Genomic DNA, 20316 nt, shown 5'->3' on the forward strand with positions numbered 1-20316 from the left:
AATTTTTATTTATTTATTTATTTTTAATTTTAATTGGAGGCTAATTACTTTACAATATTGTAGGGGTTCTGCCATACATTGACATGAATTAGCCGCGGGTGTACTTGTGTTCCCCATCCTGACCCTCCCTCCCTCCCTCCCTCCCACCTCCCTCTCCATCCCATCCTTCAGGGTCATCCCAGTGCACCGGCCCTGAGTACCCTGTCTCATGCATCGAGCCTCCACTGGCAATCTCTTTCGCATATGATAATATACATGTTTCAATGCTATTCTCTCAGATCATCCCACCCTCACCTTCTCCCACAGAGTCCAAAAGACTGTTCTTTACATCTGTCTCTTTTGCTGTCTCACATATAGGGTCATCATTACCATCTTTCTAAATTCCATATATATGCATTAGTATACTGTATTGGTGTTTTCTTTTCTGGCTTACTTCGCTCTGTAGAATAGGCTCCAGTTTCATCCACCTCATTAGAACTGATTCAAATGCATTCTTATTAATAGCTGAGTAATATTCCGCTGTGTATATGTACCACAGCTTTCTTATCCATTCGTCTGCTGATGGACATCTAGGTTGCTTCCATGTCCTGGCTATTGTAAACAGTGCTGTGATGAACACTGGGGTCCACGTGTCTCTTTCAATTCTGGTTTCCTTGGTGTGTATGCCCAGCAGTGGGATTGCTGGGTCATAAGGCAGTTCTACTTCTAGCTTTTTAAGGAATCTCCACACCATTCTCCATCCTGTGCTCTTTAAATTCTTATAGACATGGGGATACCAGACCACCTTACCTGCCTCCTGAGAAACCTGCATGCAAGTCAAGAGCAACAGTTAGAACTGGACATGGAACAACAGACTGGTTCCAAATAGGAAAAGGAGTACGTCAAGGCTGTATATTGTCACCCTGATTATTTAACTTATATGCAGAGTACATCATGAGAAATGCCAGGCTGGATGAAGCACAAGCTGGAATCAAGATTGCCGGGACAAATATCAATAACCTCAGATATGCAGATGACACCATCCTTATGGCAGAAAGTGAAGAAGAACTAAAGAGCCTCTTGATGAAAGTGAAAGAGGAGAGTGAAAAAGTTGGCTTAAAAATCAACATTCAGGAAACTAAGATCAAGGAATCCAGTCCCATGACTTCATGGCAAATAGACAGAGAAACAGTGAAAACAGTGAGAAACTTCTTGGGACTCCAAAATCACTGCAGACAGTGACTGCAGCCATGAAGTTAAAAGACACTTGTTACTTGGAAGAAAAGTTATGATAAACCTAGATAGCATATTAAAAAGCAAAGACGTTACTTCATCAATAAAGTTCTGTCTAGTCAAAGCTACGGTTTTGCCAGTGGTCAGGTATAGATGTAAGAGTTTGAGTATAAAGAAAGCTGAGCACTGAAGAACTGATGCTTTTGAACTGTGATGTTCAAAAGAGAAGACTCTTGAGAGTCCCTTGGACTGCAAAGAGATCAAACCAGTCCATCCTAAAGGAAATCAATCCTGAATATTCATTGGAAGGGCTGATGCTGAAGCTGAAGCTCCAATACTTTGGCAATCTGTTGTGAAGAGCTGACTCATTTGAAAAGATCCTGATGCTGGGCAAGATTGAAGACAGGAGGAAAAGGGGGCATCAGAGGATGAGATAGTTGGATGGCATCACCGACTCAATGGACAAGAGTTTGAGCAAGCTCTGGGAGTTGGTGATGGACAGGGAGGCATGGTATGCTGCAGTCCATGGGGTCACAAAGAGTTAGACACGACCGAGTGACTGAACAACGGTAACAGTCCTGTGCCCTGTCCTGACTCTGGGCTGAAGTTTAGAGGTCACATGTGTTTGGATTTATACTGCTATCTGGCTTATGATCCAAAGTGAGGAGAGATTGAGAGCCTTCAAATTAACTGCAGTCTTGGCAGAGAGATGTCACCCCTAGAGCACTGGGAAAGAAAAGCAATTACATAAAAAAATATTACTGGGCTCTTCCTTTGTTGGACAAATGTTTAGTAGAGGCACCTGTGATCAAGTCAATCAGCAAGATCTACTGAAGGCTTGTGCTTCCGCTGTTTGTGCACAGATCTCTGTATTGTGAGAGCCTAACTGTGTGTGGGTGTGAGTGTGCCATTCTTGCCACCCGAGACTGGGAATGTGTCAAATCAGCTGGCCTGGGAATTCCTAGAAGTGAGGTCCTTCTTGCACCATGTCTGACATGTAAATATTTATGGATTCAAATCAAACAGAAAAGGACTTGCCTAAGACTCAGTTTCCACATCTAAGATGAGGAACAGCACCAGAATGATGCCCAGGGGACTTCCAGGAGGTAACATGTCTTGGCTATGGTAAGTATGTTGTTTTTAGAAAGGAACTCATTTTGGGGTCTTCCCTGGTGCTTCAGTACTTAAGAATCTGTCTGCCAAAGTAGGGGACACAGGTTTGATCCCTGGTTTGGAAAGATCCCACATGACACGGGGCAACTAATCCCTCGACACAACTTCCGAGCCTGCGTGCTGCCGCTCCGGAAGCCGGCGCAGGTGGAACGTGCGCTCTGAACGAGGGGAGCCGCCATGAGGAGAAGCCCGCTTGCTGCAACTGGTGAAGGTCCGCGGAGGTGAAGACCCAGTGCGCTGAAAACTAAATGAATAAAAAGAAATAAGTCCTAGGAAAAGAGAAAGGAACATGTCTAGATTCAACTTCCACCCCTGCTCCTGCCTACACATTGGTTGTGTGGTTTGGACAACTCATTTTACCTGTCCCAGCCATCTGTGAAATGGGAGTTAGGCAAAAGCAGCTTAACGTGCTCCAGAAATATTTGTTGAATGAACGATGCTCAGAGTTCAGAGGGAAAGTTTTCCATGTTAATAGGACACGACCAGAGCTTCCTCCACTGTCCCTTTCCCCTAAAGTTGTCAAGCTCTGGAACATAAAGAAAAGGACCTTCTCCCCTGTTTCCATATCATTAAGAATTGGAGAATTATTTGAGTGGCAAATCACTAACTTGGAGTCTCTCCAACATTCGGTCCTTTGTCTCTTTCAGGGCAGGACTCCAGCTCCTGGGGTGTCGGGTGGGTGAGTCTGGTGTTGCCTCCCCCTTGCGCCATTGAGGTGGGGACAGCAGACACCCCAGTCTGCCACATGCTTCAAGACCACCGCAGAAAAGGTGCTCTATAAGCACCTGTGCAAGAAGTAACTCCATCCTACTTAGGATTTGATTTCTTATGTGTGCAGGTCTGCAAACTGGATATCTCCTTATTCAGGTGATCAGACGCTGGGAAACTCAGATTTCCCTGCTTCTTATGTACACACTTGAAATGGGACTAAACTAAGTCAAAACAATTCTTTTTTCAATTTTTAAAAATTTTAATCAAAGCATAGTTTGACTTTCAATGTTGTGTGAATTTCTGCTGTATGGCAGAGTGAGTCAGTTATACACATGAGTACATTCTCTTTTATCTTCCTTTTCACTACGGTTTATCACAGGCGATTGTATATAGCTCCTTGCACTATAGAGGAGGACCATGAGGCTTACCATCCTATATAAGCTAGCCTGCACCTGCTAACCCCGCACTCCCCCTTCATCCCCGCCCCACTCCTCCTGCAGCTCGGCAGGCTCAAGTGTGTTCTCTCCATCTGTGCTTTTGTTTTGTAGATAAATGCATCTGTTATCATATTTCAGACTCCACATTTAAGTGATGTCACACATGTCTTTCTCTGTGTGACTAAATTTAAGGTGTTGAAATTTTACCTTCAAAGTTCCCCACCACTAACTCCAGTTCGTTTCATTTTGTGGCTTTCTTCTAAAGTACACTGACAATAACAGAGAACAGATAAACAGAAGCTCCTACTGTACAGCACAGGGGATTATATTCAACATCCTGTGATAAACTATAATGGAAAAGAACGTGAGAAAGGGTCTGTATGCAGGCATCTCTGAGTCACTTTGCTGCACAGTGGAAATTAACACAGCATTGTAAATCAACTTTGCTGCTGTTCAGTCACTAAGTCCTGTCTGACTCTTTGTAATCCCATGGACTGTAACATGCCAGGCTCCTCTGTTCTCCACTATTTCCCAGAATTTGCTCAAATCCATGTCCATTGAGTTGGTGATGCTATCTAAACATCTCATCCTCTGCCAACCACTTCTCCTTTTGCCTTCAATCTTTCCCAGCATCAGGATCTTTGAACTGAGTTGGCTCCTTGCATCAGGTGGCCAAAGTACTAAATCTCAATAAAACATATGAAAAATATATACATATGTATATACTGATACTGTTGTGCAGACTTAGTTTATGTCTGCTATGGAGAAACTGCTAGAAACTTGAATAAAATGGGGTGATCTCATAGCTAAACCTCTGCTCACTAACTATAAAGACCAAGGGGTTTTGGTTAATAGGTAAATTAATTAATAGACATATTTAGTTCATATGCCAACTTTGGCCACATAGTCTAGCTTTTTTCAGCAATCAACTCTCCCTGGAGTAACTTTTCACTACAAAGTCACCCCTTGTATTTATGCAGTTGCCCAACAAGCACATCTTGACCATATAACTTCATTTGTCTCATTGCATTGAGCTTGTCATTCTAAATGATTTTATTTCATCCTAACTCATCTGAAGCCTGCATTACAGTCACTATAGATTCATTCTAATTCTTAACCATCTCATTCCAGAAACCCTGATGACTTTATGGTTATACATTGTAAATACTATTTCTAATAAAATGATAATGAATTGCCAGGGCCCTTCAAATTTGTAAATAATGGGAATATTTTTCTAGCAACAGCCAATTACACTAGCTGGGAAAGTCATTCTATCAGGAGCACTTACCCTTCAGCTGATTTCAATGTCAGAAAACCTCTTCATTCTGATTATTCCTTCAGTTCGGAGTCAGCCAAGACTACAGAGATACTATGTAAATGGCTTAAATGGAAGAAGTATAACAATAATAATTCTTAATGAGGAGACAGTCTGGCTCATCAGAAGCCTGGAAACCTGGAGATGGAGGAGTATCCTCCTATTTCTTCACTAATGTGTTCTGTGACCTTGGGCAAATTGGTCTGTATGTAAGCACTTGGCTCTCAGCGAGCAGCGTCCGGCTACGCAAGGCAGGGGGAGGAAGACAGGACAAGAGGAGACGCAGGTTACGGATCACTTGCCACCTGCCGGGCACTGCGCAGGATGGCTGAGTCCACTGCTCAAGAAAGCAAGAGGTGAGAATTACCCCCATGTCACAGACCAGGAGACGGAAGCTCAGAGACAGTCAGTTCTCACAGCTAGGAAGTGGAGGAAGCAGAATGTAGACTCAGGTCTACCTGATCCTGAGGTCAAATTCCTTTACACGCCTGATTTGCCTTTGTGCTATTTCAGTTCAGTTCAGTTCAGTTCAGTTTCTCAGTCATGTCCAACTCTCTGTGACCCCATGAATCGCAGCATGCCAGGCCTCCCTGTCCATCACCAACTCCCGGAGTTCACTCAGACTCACGCTCATCAAGTAAGTGATGCCATCCAGCCATCTCATCCTCTGTCATCCCCTTCTTCTCCTGTCCCCAGTCCCTCCCAGCATCAGAGTCTTTTCCAATGAGTCAACTCTTCGCATAAGGTAGCCAAAGTACTGGAGTTTCAGCTTTAGCATCATTCCTTCCAAAGAAATCCCAGGGTTGATCTCCTTTAGAATGGACTGGTTGGATCTCCTTGCAGTCCAAGGGACTCTTAAAAGTCTTCTCCAACACCACAGTTCAAAAGCATCTATTCTTCGGCACTCAGCCCTCTTCACAGTCCAACTCTCACATCCATACATGACTACTGGAAAAACCATAGCCTTGACTAGATGGACCTTGGTCAGCAAAGTAATGTCTCTGCTTTTGAATATGCTATCTAGGTTGGTCATAACTTTTCTTCCAAGGAGTAAGCGTCTTTTAATTTCATGGCTGCAGTCACCATCTGCAGTGATTTTGGAGCCCCCCAAAATAAAGTCTGACACTGTTTCCATTGTTTCCCCAGCTATTTCCCATGAAGTGATGGGACTGGATGCCATGATCTTCGTGTTCTGAATGTTGAGCTTTAAGCCAACTTTTTCACTCTCCTCTTTCACTTTCATCAAGAGGCTTTTTAGTTCCTCTTCACTTTCTGCCATAAGTGTGGTGTCATCTGCATATCTGAGGTTATTGATATTTCTCCCAGCAATCTTGATTCCAGCTTGGGTTTCTTCCAGTCCAGTGTTTCTCATGATGTACTCTGCATATAAATTAACTAAGCAGGGTGACAATATACAGCGTTGATGTACTCCTTTTCCTATTTGGAACCAGTCTGTTCTTCCATGTCCAGTTCTAACTGTTGCTTCCTTACCTGCATACAGATTTCTCAAGAGGCAGGTCAGGTGGTCTGGTATTCCCATCTCTCTCAGAATTTTCCACAGTTAATTGTGATCCACACAGTCAAAGGCTTTGGCATAGTCAATAAAGCAGAAATAGATGTTTTTCTGGAGCTCTCTTGCTTTTTCCATGATCCAGCGGATGTTGGCGATTTGACCTCTGGTTCCTTGGCCTTTTCTAAAACCAGCTTGAACATCAGGAAGTTCACGGTTCACGTATTGCTGAGGCCTGGCTTGGAGAATTTTGAGCATTGCTTTACTAGCATGTGAGATGAGTGCAATTGTGCAGTAGTTTAAGCATTCTTTGGCATTGCCTTACTTTGGGATTGGAATGAAAACTGACCTTTTCCAGTCCTGTGGCCACTGCTGAGTTTTCCACATTTGCTGGCATATTGAGTGCAGCACTTTCACAGCATCATCTTTCAGGATTTGAAACAGCTCTACTGGAATTCCATCACTTCCACTAGCTTTGTTCATAGTGATGCTTTCTAAGGCCCACTTGACTTCACATTCCAGAATGTCTGGCTCTAGGTGAGTGATCACACCATTGTGATTATCCGGGTCGTGAAGATCCTTTTTGTACAGTTCTTCTGTGTATTCTGGCTAAACAAGACAGATTATCTCATTGTATCTAGTAAGACTCATAGCAAGACTAATAGTAAGACTAGGGAACTTCAGATCCAGATCAGGGAGTGAGCTCAATTTCTCTGGATGGAAGGGCTGGAGACTCAGGAAGGGGTCTAGACTCTGACCTTGCAGTGGTCCCCAACCTTTTGGCACCAGGGACTGGCCTGGTGGAAGGCAGTTTTTCTGTGGATGGTACTGGGGGTATCTTGGGGGATGGTTTGGGCGGCATTGCAAGGGGCAGGGAGCAACAGGCCCTGAGGAGCGGTGTGCAGCCCGATTCCTATCAGACTGAGGACTGCCATTGGTCTATGGCCCAGGGGCTGGGGACCCCTGCATTAGAGTTAACTGTAGGGTCCTCTGGCGCTGTATCAAGGCTTGAGCTTGGCTTTGGGACGAGAGAGAAGATGCTGACAAAGGCATGTGTCCCCATCTTGACGGCAAGTGCTTCTGTTGGCACTTTTGGTCCCCCCACTTCTGAGCCCCCCTCTATTTATGTGGAACACGTGCCAGCTGCACCCCCTGGCTGAGACGTATCCCCTTCTTACAGGACTCCTGCAGTGGCCTCCTAAGGGGTTTCCCGACTCCAGCCTCAGCCTCTTGGAGACTCTCCTCACTGAAGGAACAGTAATTTTCCCCCTGAGGACAATAAAGAGTAATCAAGAGATTCAAGCCAGGGGATTACATAATCAGACTTACAGTTTTGGCAAATTAAACTCTGAGCAATTAATGCGTGATGATCTTCCCCTGTTATCTCTTTAGCCATTGTCTCCTTCCACCCATTCCTTCCAGGCAAACTGAGTCCAGAACTGCCCTTAACAATAACAGATTATTCTGCCTGACAAGCCCCTCTGCCTGATGCCCATGCCCGTGGTCTTGCTGAAACATTTCTATGAAGCAGTCCTCCTCGCCCCACATACTTGGGAAGCCCCCCAAAGACCTTCACTCACAGCCCTCACAACTCACTCGTTTCTTTGAAATGGCTTCTTTGTCTCCCTTGCAGAGTGTGAGCCCCTCAGAGACAGGGGCTGCACCACTCCCGCCGCAGTCACAGCCCCCAGGGCCCCACTAGATGTCGGCGGAATAAGTGGCTCAGCCTCTTCTCTTCTGAAAGGTGGCTGGATGAGGGAAATACACTAATGCTGGGGGCCAAGACACTGCAGAGCTTGGGACAATCCTTTGACCATCTTGGGCTTCCCTCGTGGCTCAGATGGTAAAGAACCTGCCTGCAGTGCAGGAGATGTGGGTTTGATCTGTGGGTCAGGAAGACCTCCTGGAGAAGGGAATGGCCACCACTCCAGTATTGTTGCCCAGAGAATTCTATGGACAGAGGATCCTGGTGGGCTGCAGTTCATGGGGTCACAAAGAGTTGGACATGACTGAGCGACTAACCCTTTCAGTTTCACTTTAACCATCTTAGACCTTGATTCTTCTATAAAATCAGGAGAGAAAAGAGACAGACATTTTCTGAGGATCCATCTTCTCTGACATTCCAGCTTTTTGATTCCTTAGGCAGCTTTTTGATTCTTTAGGCACAAAGGTGAAAATGGTGATTTAAGAACAAGAAGTGGGGAATTATCCTGGTGGTCCGGTGGCTAAGACTGCACACTCCCAATGCAAGGGGTCTGGGTTCGATCCCTGGTGGGGGAACTAGATCCCACAGGTCACAACTAAAGATCCTGCATGCCACACTAAGACCTGGCACAGCCAAATATATAAAGAGAATAGATATTTAAAAAAAAAAAAAAAAGAACAAGGAACAGGCAATGCTCAAGGAGGTGGGCCTCAATGGGATAGGGAACCTCAAAGTCTAGAGTATTGGCCTCCTGGGCCCAGGCTACGACTATGGAGAGCAACTGGAGGCCGTCAGCCTTGGCCGAGTGACTAAGCACTGCCAAGAGCCTTCCTGGGGAGGAAGGAGGACATATTCAGCCTCAGAGAAAACCCCATGTAGCCACAGTCCAGGCTCGAGGCAAGCGCCTCCCCCAACCCCCCAGCAGTCCTGGACTTCTGACTGGAAGGAGCCCCAGAAGGACTACTGACTCTCAGGGAGCCTGAGAGCTCTTCCCAACAAAGTCTCGCCATGAGCACTTCCTGATTCCAAATCCTCAGCCCCTGGCGGTATCGGGCACTATACTTCCCAGCGCACTGCGCGAATGAATGAAAGCCCACAGCTATTGAAGCACCTTAGTCTTGGGAAGTCACATGCAAAGTTGGATGCCATGCAGAATTCATTCTTATCTTTCTTCTTATTTTTTTCTAATTTCCCAAATCTTCCCTTCCCTGACTCCACCCACACACTCACTTACCCATGCTTTCTTCAGCCGAATATCCAATCAGTCAGAGAAGAAGTCTGCAAAATTGGGTTTGGGGGTAGGGAGTGGCATTCCCTACCCAGCTCTGGTGTCAGATTTGGGTGGAACCAGAGGCAGGCCCAGGGCTGGACTTATAAACGCAGCAGGTAAGACAGCCATTCACTATTGTCACAGCTGCTGCCGCTCCTGCTGGATCGCCTTTGTCCCCTCTTCTCTGAAGGTGGGCGCTGGCAAGGGGCAGAGGGCCACCTTCAGGCTATGGGATGGCAGGGTTTCTTGTACATGGGGTGGGCGGGGGAGGTGTTGCATGGGGAACTGGAAGGATGGGAGAAATGTGGGGGAGTGGCTGAACCCCTACATGTTCTAGGGAAGGCCCACATAGGACAAAGGAGGGAGGGGCCAGGACCGCTTGGAAATCCCAGCTCTAGCCCTGGGATTATGACCCTTGCCAGGGTGCAAGCCTGGCAAGTCCTCTACTTTTCAGCTGGTGCCACCTTGTCCCAAGCTCTGAGCTAAGCCATGACATGGGGAGGGGGTGCTGGGACAGACCAGGAGGAGAGGAGTAGTGAGAGGCAGCCGCCTGCCAGGACCTGCAGACCTCACCCTCTCCCCACCCTCCTCTCCCAGGGAGCAGTGACTGAAGGAAGCAACCACCGCAATGGGCAAAGAGAAGACACACATCAATATCGTGGTCATTGGCCATGTGGACTCCGGCAAGTCCACCACCACCGGGCACCTCATCTACAAGCGTGGGGGGATTGACAAGAGGACCATTGAGAAGTTTGAGAAGGAGGCAGCTGAGGTAGGCACCCACCCGTGGGGTTGGCTCTAGGAGTGGCAGGGGCAGGGGATGGCAGTCTGCTCCTGGCTGGGTCTGGTGGCAGAGCGTGGAAGCAGGGCACGCTGTGAGGTCTTGGAGCAGCAGCTGAATCCCCCAGGAGAGATCCGGCTGCTCGCCACCAATGCACTCCTCACTCCTCATCCCTCCCCAGATGGGTAAGGGCTCCTTCAAGTACGCCTGGGTGCTGGACAAACTGAAGGCAGAGAGAGAGCGTGGCATCACCATCGACATCTCCCTGTGGAAGTTTGAGACCAGCAAGTACTACATCACCATCACCGATGCCCCGGGCCACAGGGACTTCATCAAGAACATGATCACCGGCGCCTCCCAGGTAAAGCAGCCCTTGTTTCCAGGTCCCTCCCTTTCGAACTAGGGCGGACTGTAGGGGAGGTGGCTGGCAGAGGGCGGGGAGGAAACTCAGGCTTTATTTCCTGGGGAGGAGGGGCATCATAAGCTTTAGAAGGTTTTCCTTATCCACGTGGACCTTCAGTTCAGACCAATCAGAAGATAGACTCTAATGTGGTCCAGACACCATCCTCCTTTCAGGCTGGGGCAGGGACTAGGTTTTCTGACACCCAGACAAGCAAGTCACCTTGTGGGACTCCTGACGAAGGAACCAAAAGCTCGTGTATGGGACTGAGTAACAGTTTAAGTGGGAGGCAGGACCTCTGTGCACAGCAGCATCCAGGGGATGAAGGCATTTGTCAGTTTCCGGCAAGTGTCCAGCCTGCAAGGGGCCAGGGATTGCCTGCCCGAAGCTCGAGCCAGCCTCTCATCACATCCGGCGCCCCCTCCCCTAACCAACCTCTTGCCCCCACGATGTCTGCCTCCCACAGGCCGACTGCGCTGTGCTCATTGTGGCTGGCGGTGTGGGCGAGTTTGAGGCAGGCATCTCTAAGAACGGGCAGACTCGCGAGCACGCGCTGCTCGCCTACACCTTGGGTGTGAAGCAGCTGATCGTGGCGGTCAACAAGATGGACTCGACCGAGCCGGCCTACAGCGCCACACGCTTCCAGGAGATCGCCAAGGAAGTGAGTGCCTACATCAGGAAGATCGGCTACAACCCGGTGACCGTGGCCTTTGTGCCCATCTCGGGCTGGCACGGAGACAACATGCTGGAGCCCAGCACCAACGTGAGTGCAGGCGGGGTCCATGGGCGGCTGGGGTGCAGGGGAGAATGGGTCTTGGTTCCGGGGTGGGCACGCCAGGAGCCTCGCCCCCACCTCGCTTCCCCCTCCACTGCACTCCTGTCCCCGCAGATGCCCTGGTTCAAGGGCTGGAAAGTTGAGCGGAAGGAGGGACACGCCACTGGGTGACCCTACTGGAAGCTCTGGACTCCATCCTCCCCCCAACCCGCCCAGTCAACAAGCCCCTGAGGCTGCCACCACAAGATGTGTACAAGATAGGAGGTGAGGAGCCAGGGCTGGGCAGGCTGAGGGGAGGTGCCAGTGGAGGACGAGGTCCACTGTCTGACTTGCTGGGCTTCAGATCCTGACTTGTGAGCAGTGCCAACCCCCCAGAGTTTCCAGTTTATCTGATATGCAGAAGAAACAGCCAGTTGTTGAGTTTGGCACTTCCTACCAGCTCTGTAGGTGACCTTGGCCCTTGATCCCCAGGAAGCCAGCTCTTACTGGGTGGGGCTGCAGTGATTCTAAGCTCCTGTCCTTCTCCTGTGCAGGCATCGGCACGGTGCCCGTGGGCCGAGTGGAGACCGGCTTCCTGAAGGCTGGCATGGTGGTCACCTTTGCCCCCAGTGGCCTCACCACTGAGGTCAAGTCTGTGGAGATGCACCACGAGGCCCTGTCAGAGGCCCTGCCCGGGGACAACGTGGGCTTCAACGTGAAGAACGTGTCTGTGAAGGACATCCGTCGTGGCAACGTGGCTGGAGACAGCAAGAACGACCCCCCAGTGGAGACCAGCAGCTTTGTGGCCCAGGTGAGCTGCCCAAGAGGCCAGAGCCCTTGGTGTGTGGTGGTGGTGGTGGAGCCTGCCTCTGAGAAATCAGTCCTGGTTTTGGTGGAGGCCCCAGTCGGCTCAAGGCTTGGCCCTGGATCACAGGTCCCAGCAATGATCTTCCTCCTCTCCCCCTCCAGGTGATCGTCCTGAATCATCCAGGACAGATCCAAGCTGGCTATTCTCCGGTGCTGGACTGTCACACAGCCCACATCTCCTGCAGGTTTGCTGAACTGAGGGAAAAGATTGACCGCCGCTCGGGCAAGAAGCTGGAAGACAACCCCAAGGCCCTGAAGTCGGGTGACGCTGCCATCGTGCAGATGGTCCCCGGCAAGGCCATGTGTGTGGAGACCTTCTCCAAGTACCCGCCTCTAGGTGAGCTGGGGCGGATGGCTGCTGAGTCCTGGGAGGAAAAGCACCTCTGACTGAGGCCATGGAGCCCCGCCTTCTGTGTCTCTTTTCAGAAATCTCACTCTTTTCCTTCCTTCTGTCCTCCAGGCCGTTTTGCCATGCAGGACATGAGGCAAACCGTGGCCGTTGGCGTCATCAAGACTGTGGAGAAGAAGGCTTCGGCTGCGGCGAAGGTCACCAAGTCAGCGGTGAAGGCCAGCAAGAAATGAAGCATGTCCTTCTCCTGCACCATTTTCTCAGCAGCCCCCACTGTATGAGATACTTCTGTGACTGAATAAAATTAGTAGTAAAACTTCTAGCAGTTTTGGTTTCCTCCAAAAAGGAAAGCATGAGATCAGTGAGGAGATTCTTGGTAAAGAACCAATTTAAGGACCATAGGCTTGGAACTGTTCTATGCGCTGGGTGGTGAACACACCATTCAGGTCTTAGCAGCCTTCTTCTGTTTCCCACAAGGAAGAATTGTTTGGGGATGTGATGAAGTAGAGCCACAATGGCATAGGGCGAGATGCCAGGGTTAATAGGTGAGTCCACACTACCATGTCCAAAGGCTGAGTTTTGCCAAGAGAACGCACTGGTCATAGCAAACAGCAACAACACAAGAGAAGACTCTACACATGGACATCACCAGATGGTCAATACTGAAATCAGATTGATTATATTATTTTCAGCCAAAGATGGAGAGGCTCTATACAATCAGTAAAAACAAGACCAGGAGCTGACTGTGGCTCAGATCATGAATGCCTTACTGTCAAATACAGATTTAATAAAAAAAAGTAGGGAAAACCACTAGACCATTCAGGTATGATGTAAATCAAATCACTTGCGGTTACAGTGGGAAGTGAGAAATAGATTCAAGGGATTAGATCTGATAGACTATGGACGGAGGTGCGTGACATTGTACAAGAGGCAGTGATCAAGACTATCCCCAAGAAAAAGAAATGCAAAAAGGCAAAATGATTGTCTGAGGAGGCCCTACAAATAGCTGAGAAAAGAGAACCTAAAGGCAAAGCAGAAAAGGAAAGATACACCCATTTGAATGCAGAGTTCCAAAGAATAGAAAGGAGAAATAAGAAAGCCTACCTCAGTGATCAATGCAAAGAAAGAGGAAAACAGTAGAATGGGAAAGACTAGAGATTTCTTCAAGAAAATTAGAGATACTAAGGGAATATTTCATGCAAAGATGGGCACAATAAAGGACAGAAATGGCATGGACCTAACAGAAGCAGAAGAGATTAAGAAGAGGTGGCAAAAACTTTCAGGACTTGAAATAGCTCTACTGGAATTCAATCACCTCCACTAGCTTTGTTCATAGTGATGCTTTCTAAGGCCCACTTGACTTCACATTCCAGGATGTCTGGCTCTAGATGAGTGATCACACCATCATGATTATATGGGTCATGATTATCTTTTTTGTACAGTTGTTCTGTGTATTCTTGCCAACTCTTCTTAATATCTTCTGCTTCTGTTAGGTCCATACCATTTCTGTCCTTTATCGAGCCTACTTTTGCATGAAATGTTCCCTTGGTATCTCTAATTTTCTTGAGGAGATCTCTAGTCTTTCCCATTCTGTTCTTCTCCTCTATTTCTTTGCATTGATCACTGAAGAAGGCTTTCTTATCTCTTCTTACTATTCTTTGGAACTCTGCATTCAGATGCTTGTATCTTTCCTTTTCTCCTTTGCTTTTCACTTCTCTTCTTTTCACAGCTGTTTGTAAGGCCTCCCCAGACAGCCATTTTGCTTTTTTGCATTTCTTTTCCATGGGGATGGTCTTGATTCCTGTCTCCTATACGGTGTCACGAACCTCATTCCATAGTTCATCAGGCACTCTATCTATCAGATCTAGGCCCTTAAGCCTATTTCTCACTTCCACTGTATAATCATAAGGGATTTGATTTAGGTCATACCTGAATGGTCTAGCGGTTTTCCCTACTTTCTTCAGTTTAAGTCTGAATTTGGTAATAAGGAGTTCATGATCTGAGCCACAGTCAACTCCTGGTCTTGTTTTTGTTGAGTGTATAATGCTTCTCCATCTTTGGCTGCAAAGAATATAATCAATCTGATTTTGGTGTTGACCATCTGGTGATGTCCATTTGTAGAGTCTTCTCTTGTGTTGTTGGAAGAGGGTGTTTGCTATGACCAGTGCATTTTCTTGGCAAAACTCCATTTAGTCTTTGGTCTGCTTCATTCCGCATTTCAAGGCCAAATTTGCCTGTTACTCCAGGTGTTTCTTGACTTCCTACTTTTGCATCCCAGTCCCCTATAATGAAAAGGACATCCTTTTTGGGTGTTAGTTCTAAAAGGGAAAAATTATAGGATACTGAAAGAGGAACTCACCAGGTCAGTAGGTGCCCAATATGCTGCTGGAGATCAGTGGAGAAATAACTCCAGAAAGAATGAAGGGATGGAGCCAAAGCAAAAACAATACCCAGCTGTGGATATGACTGGTGATAAAAGCAAGATCCGATGCTGTAAAGAGCAATATTGCATAGGAACCTGGAATGACAGGTCCAGGAATCAAGGCAAATTGGAAGTGGTCAAACAAGAGATGGAAAGAGTGCATGTCGACATTCTAGGAATCAGCGAACTAAAATGGACTGGAATGGGTGAATTTAGCTCAGATGACCATTATATCTACAGCTGTGGGCAGGAATCCCTCAGAAGAAATGGAGTAGCCATCATGGTCAGCAAAAGAGTCTGAAATGCAGTAGTTGGATGCAATCTCAAAAACGACAGAATGATCTCTGTTCATCTCCAAGGCAAACCATTCAATATCACAGTAATCCAAGTCTATGCCCCAACCAGTAATGCTGAAGAAGCTGAAGTTGAACGGTTCTATGAAGAATACACAGAAGAACTATACAAAAAAGATCTTCATGACCCAGATAACTAAGATGGTGTGATCACTCACCTAGAGCCAGACATCCTGGAATGTGAAGTCAAGTGGGTCTTAGGAAGCATCACTACAACAAAGCTAGTGGAGGTGATGGAATTCCAGTTGAGCTATGTCAAATCCTAAAAGATGATGCTGTGAAAGTGCTGCACTTAATATGTCAGCACATTTGGGAAACTCAGCAATGGCCACAGGACTGGAAAAAGTCAGTTTTCATTCCAATCCCAAAGAAACGCAATGCCAAAGAAAGTTCAAACTACCACACGATTGCACTCATCTCACACACTAGCAACGTAATGCTCAAAATTCTCCAAGCCAAGTTCCAACAGTTCGTGAACTGTGAACTTCCAGCTTTTCAAGCTGAATTTAGAAAAGGCAGAGGAACCAGAGATCAAAATCCAACATCTGTTGGATAATCGAAAAAGCGAAAGAGTTCCAGAAAAATATCTACTTCTTCTTTATTGACTATGCCAAAGTCTTTGACTGTGTGGATCACATCAAACTGTGGAAAATTCTTCAAGAGATGGGAATATCAGACCACCTGACCTGCCTCCTGAGAAATCTGTATGCAGATCAAGAAGCAACAGTTAGAACTGGACATGGAAGAACAGACTGGTTCCAAATAGGAAAAGGAGTACGTCAAGGCTGAATATTGTCACCCTGCTTATTTAACTTATATGCAGAGTACATCATGAGAAACGCTGGGCTGGACAGCACAAGCTGGAATCAAGATTGCCAAGAGAAATATCAATAACCTCAGATATGCACATGACACCATCCTTATGGCAGAAAGTGAAAAAGACCTAAAACTCTTGATGAAAGTGAAAGAGGAGGTGAAAAAGTTGGCTTAAAATTCAACATTCAGAAAACTAAGATTATGGCATCTGATCTCATCACTTCATGGCAAATAAATGGGGAAACAATGGAAACAGTGACAGACTCTATTTTCTTGGGCTCCAAAAATCACTGCAGATGGTGACTGCAGCCATGAATTTAAAAGATGCTTGCTTCTTGGGAAAAAAGTTATGACCAACCTAGATAGCATATTAAAAAGCAGAGACATTACTTTGCCAACAAAGGTCCATCTAGTCAAGGCTATGGTTTTTCCAGTAGTCATGTATGGATGTGAGAGTTGGGCTATAAAGAGAGCTGAGTACTGAAGAACTGATGCTTTTGAACTGTGGTGTTGAAGAAGACTCTTTGAGAGTTTCTTGGACTGCAAGGAGATCCAACTAGTCCATCTTAAAGGAAATCGGTTCTGAATGTTCACTGGAAGGACTGATGTTGAAGCTGAAACTACGATACTTTGGTCACCTGATGCGACGAGCTGACTCATTTGAAAAGACCCTGATGCTGAGAAAGGTTGAAGGCAGGAGGAGAAGGGGATGACAGAGGATGAGATGGTTGAATGGCATCACCGACTCGATGCACATGAGTTTGAGTAAGCTCCGGGAGTTGCTGATGGACAGGGAGGCCTGGTGTGCTGCAGTTCATGGGTCTCAAAGAGTCGGGCATGACTGAGCAACTGAACGGAACTGAACTGAACCATGTCCTTGAAACACTGGTGCTAGGTTCTTTAGCATTCAGAGCCCTGAAACAGGAAATGCCAAATTCTCTTAGGCAGAAGGGGTACTATAAATGGATGTTTGCGCTTGACCTGTCGAATTAAGTTAGGTTGCTATGCCTTCACAGTGAGGAATGAACAGAGCTTTGTAGCCTTTGTTCCCTAATTTTTGTTTTCCATTTTTTTTGGACGCAGCAGTATATCTTATGGAATTTTATAAGCTATATCACATATCATCATGTACTGGGAGTCAAGTGTTCCAGGTCTGCCTGTGGCATATTCATTCATCCATCAATTTGGCAGATAATTTGTGCCAGATGGTGGTCTGATCCGTTAGACTTTACCTAAAGTGTCATGACATCAGGTGAAAAGTGCATAAAAGCAAGTGAGCAGTAAGAGGGTAGAGGTGGAAAGTAGACCATGAAAATTGCAAAGCAGTAAGTTTCCAGTGATCCCAGCACGATGGCAACTTGGACCAGGTGGATAGTCATGATGGAGGTAAGTGGTGAGAAATTCTGAATATATTTAGAAACTGATAAATATTTAAAAATTGCATGTGAGATATGAAATGGAGTTTAAGGTGACATCTAGTTTCTTGGCCTGTGGAGTTAGAAAGATTGGATTTCTATCATGAGAGGTGGGAGTGGATTGTTAACTAAAAGAGATGCTAGTCTGGAGTGGAGAGAGGTCCAGGCTGAGATAATCAGGGAAGTAATTAAAACATGGAAAGTCGATCCCTTGCCCAGAAGCATCTGCTTGGAGCTACTAAGACATGCACATACACCTACCCTTCCTGGAAGTAAATTAAACAGTTGCATAACCATTGCAATCAGTTCTCTACTGGAAAAGTCATTACCCTTCAAACACTGAGAGTGCTATTAAAATAAATCAAAGCCTAACAGGACTGTGGGAGCTCTTTCAGAAGTCAGGTGGGGAATCAGCAGGAAGTGAAATTCCTAATCACTATGGAAATTTGATGTTCAAGATTTAGACCAGGTTGGCAGAGACCTTTTTTTTTCCCCCACTGATCAATAACCTTACCTGTTCCTGCCTGTCAAGTTGGCTTCCTTTCATGTACAAATCCCCAGGGAAACCCCATACCTAGCACAGACCTAGAAATAATAACAGGATGACACGTCAGAGCTGTCACCATGCCAGGTATCAAGAAGCTCACCTGTCTCCAGTGCTGGGAAGCTCATCAAATTTCAGCTGCTGTCAACATGAAGCGGGCTAAAGGAACCTGGACCAACCTTGGAGCATCTCAAGATTATAAATGTCAAAGGCTACCCAAAGTGAGACCAGTGCAGGGGGTGTGGTTGGTATGGAATGCAAATTGCTCACCCGTTGGATTCCTCATGCCTCCTGGGGCCTGTGCAGAATGGCTAGTCCTTTTTGCCCTCAGAATACTTTATTTAAAATTCTCTAAATCATAACCACAGCTTTGCTTATAATGATTGGGGAATTAAGCTTCCACCCAGGTGTGTCCTTAATATGTACTCAATAAACATTTGTTGACTTGTGAATGAATGTCAACCTGCTTTTATTGAGAGAAGTGAATGTTTGATGCTAATTTATTGCTTTTGAAAGTTTTTTTTGGTGTAGACTAGTTTTAAAGTCTTTATTGAATTTGCTACGATATTGTTTCTGTTTTATGTGTTTGTTTTTTTGGCAGCAAGACACATGGGATCATAGTCCCCCAACCAGGAATAAAACTCAGACTCCCTGCGCTGGAAGGCAAATTGTTAATCACTGGACCATCAGGGAAGTCCTGCTGATTTACTCTTAATTTTTAAGAACAACCATGGTTTTGATCCATGTTTTGTAAAGATGCCATTTTAATTTGAAAAAAAAAATGTATCATGGTTAATGCTCTAAGCACCATATTCTCTACTCAGTAATTCCACAGTGGGTGGGAGCAAACACTGCTCGTAAGCAACAGAACCTCATCTCATTAGAAACTTCAAGAGTCTTTCTATATAGCATTGCAAAGAGCCACCAGAACTGGCCAAAGTTTGGCACCAAACTATGGCTATAGCAGTTCAGACTAGTAGTGTGAGCTCTGACATTTAACCTAAGAAGCAGCTTCTGCTGGCCAGTCCCCCTCCTTAGCCCTTAGCATAATGTGGTAAGTGGACCTGAGGCACCTTAGAGTAGCATATGTGAGTCGCTCAGTCATGTCTGACTCTTTACAACCCCACGGACTACAGCCTGCCAAGCTCCTCTGTCCATGAAATTCTCCAGGTAAGAATATTGGCTTGGGTACCCGTTCCTTTCTCAAGGGGATCTTCCAGACCCAGGGATTGAGCCCAGGTCTCCTGCCTTGTAGGTGAATTTTTTACCATTTGAGCCACCAGGGAAGCCCAAGGCACCTTGGTTGGTCACAGTGATTAGGTTCTTGACTGGCAGGTATTAGAGGCCTCCACTTGTTACATATCACCATCAGTTGATACAATGAACCATTCTCAGACAGTTCCTTCACATATACCTCTCTTAGCATGCATAAAACAATCACGTGTCTGTTGTAGATTTTGATGAAGTCTCTGAGCTTCTATAGACCTTTCAGTCTCTGCTGCATGTAAGTGAGAGCATTCTGGCAGTAGATTTCAGCTGGCCTTTTCGTGGGGGACAGAACCCCCCAAAATGACTCAAGATAAGATGGAGTCCTTAGGTGCTGACTGCCACCTCGGAGGCTGCTGGGTTCAACTGTTCATCCAGGGAGATGACTATGCAATACTTTCAGCCAACCCATGTGTCATCTCTGCTCGCTTCACCTGTGAAACACACTTTACTATTACTTGTTAAAGCAAACAGCATGCCCTCTTGTGCTGACTGGAGATCAATACGGTTGAGACTCGCAACGCTGTTCTCTCCACCCCCTGAATCCATCAGAAGGGATTCTGATTACTCTTTCCAATGGTATCTTAACCAAAAGCTCTATGTTAACTAAGAAGAAACTTCTTCTTAGTTTCTGCTGATTAAAATACTTCTTAACTATCCCTAGAGTGTGTTGTCTCAGGGTACTTTGAATATTAACCAATCACCCGTGCTGACCCTGCAGACTGCGTCTCACATTAGAGCACTCCACCTGGAGCCCACTCTTTCCTGAGAGATCATGTTGCTCCATCCCAGCCTCCTCGCCCCCTTCTCAGGAAACCTGACTAGCTTTCCTGGCAGCTGCTTTCCTCCCAGAAGTGGCACTAGTAGTAAAGAATCCACCTGTTGGTGCTGGAGACACACATCTGGGTTTGATTCCTGAGTCAGGAAGATCCCTCGGAGAAGGAAAGGGCAACTCACTCAAGTGTTGTTGCCTGGGAAATTCCACGGACAGAAGAGTCTGGTGGGCTCCAGTCTGC

The 20316-nt window shown here is 46.5% G+C and overlaps 1 protein-coding gene across 1 annotated transcript; it reads left to right on the forward strand.

Moving 5' to 3' along the window:
- LOC102176586 (elongation factor 1-alpha 2-like) lies at positions 9962-12717 on the forward strand. The gene is given in 8 exon segments (XM_018042740.1): positions 9962-10105; positions 10296-10475; positions 10981-11277; positions 11404-11455; positions 11458-11553; positions 11823-12079; positions 12238-12472; positions 12596-12717. Coding segments are annotated over 8 exon segments (1383 nt in total).

Source organism: Capra hircus, chromosome 29 (genome assembly GCF_001704415.2).
Source record: "Capra hircus breed San Clemente chromosome 29, ASM170441v1, whole genome shotgun sequence".
In the NCBI taxonomy this organism is placed as follows: domain Eukaryota; kingdom Metazoa; phylum Chordata; class Mammalia; order Artiodactyla; family Bovidae; genus Capra; species Capra hircus.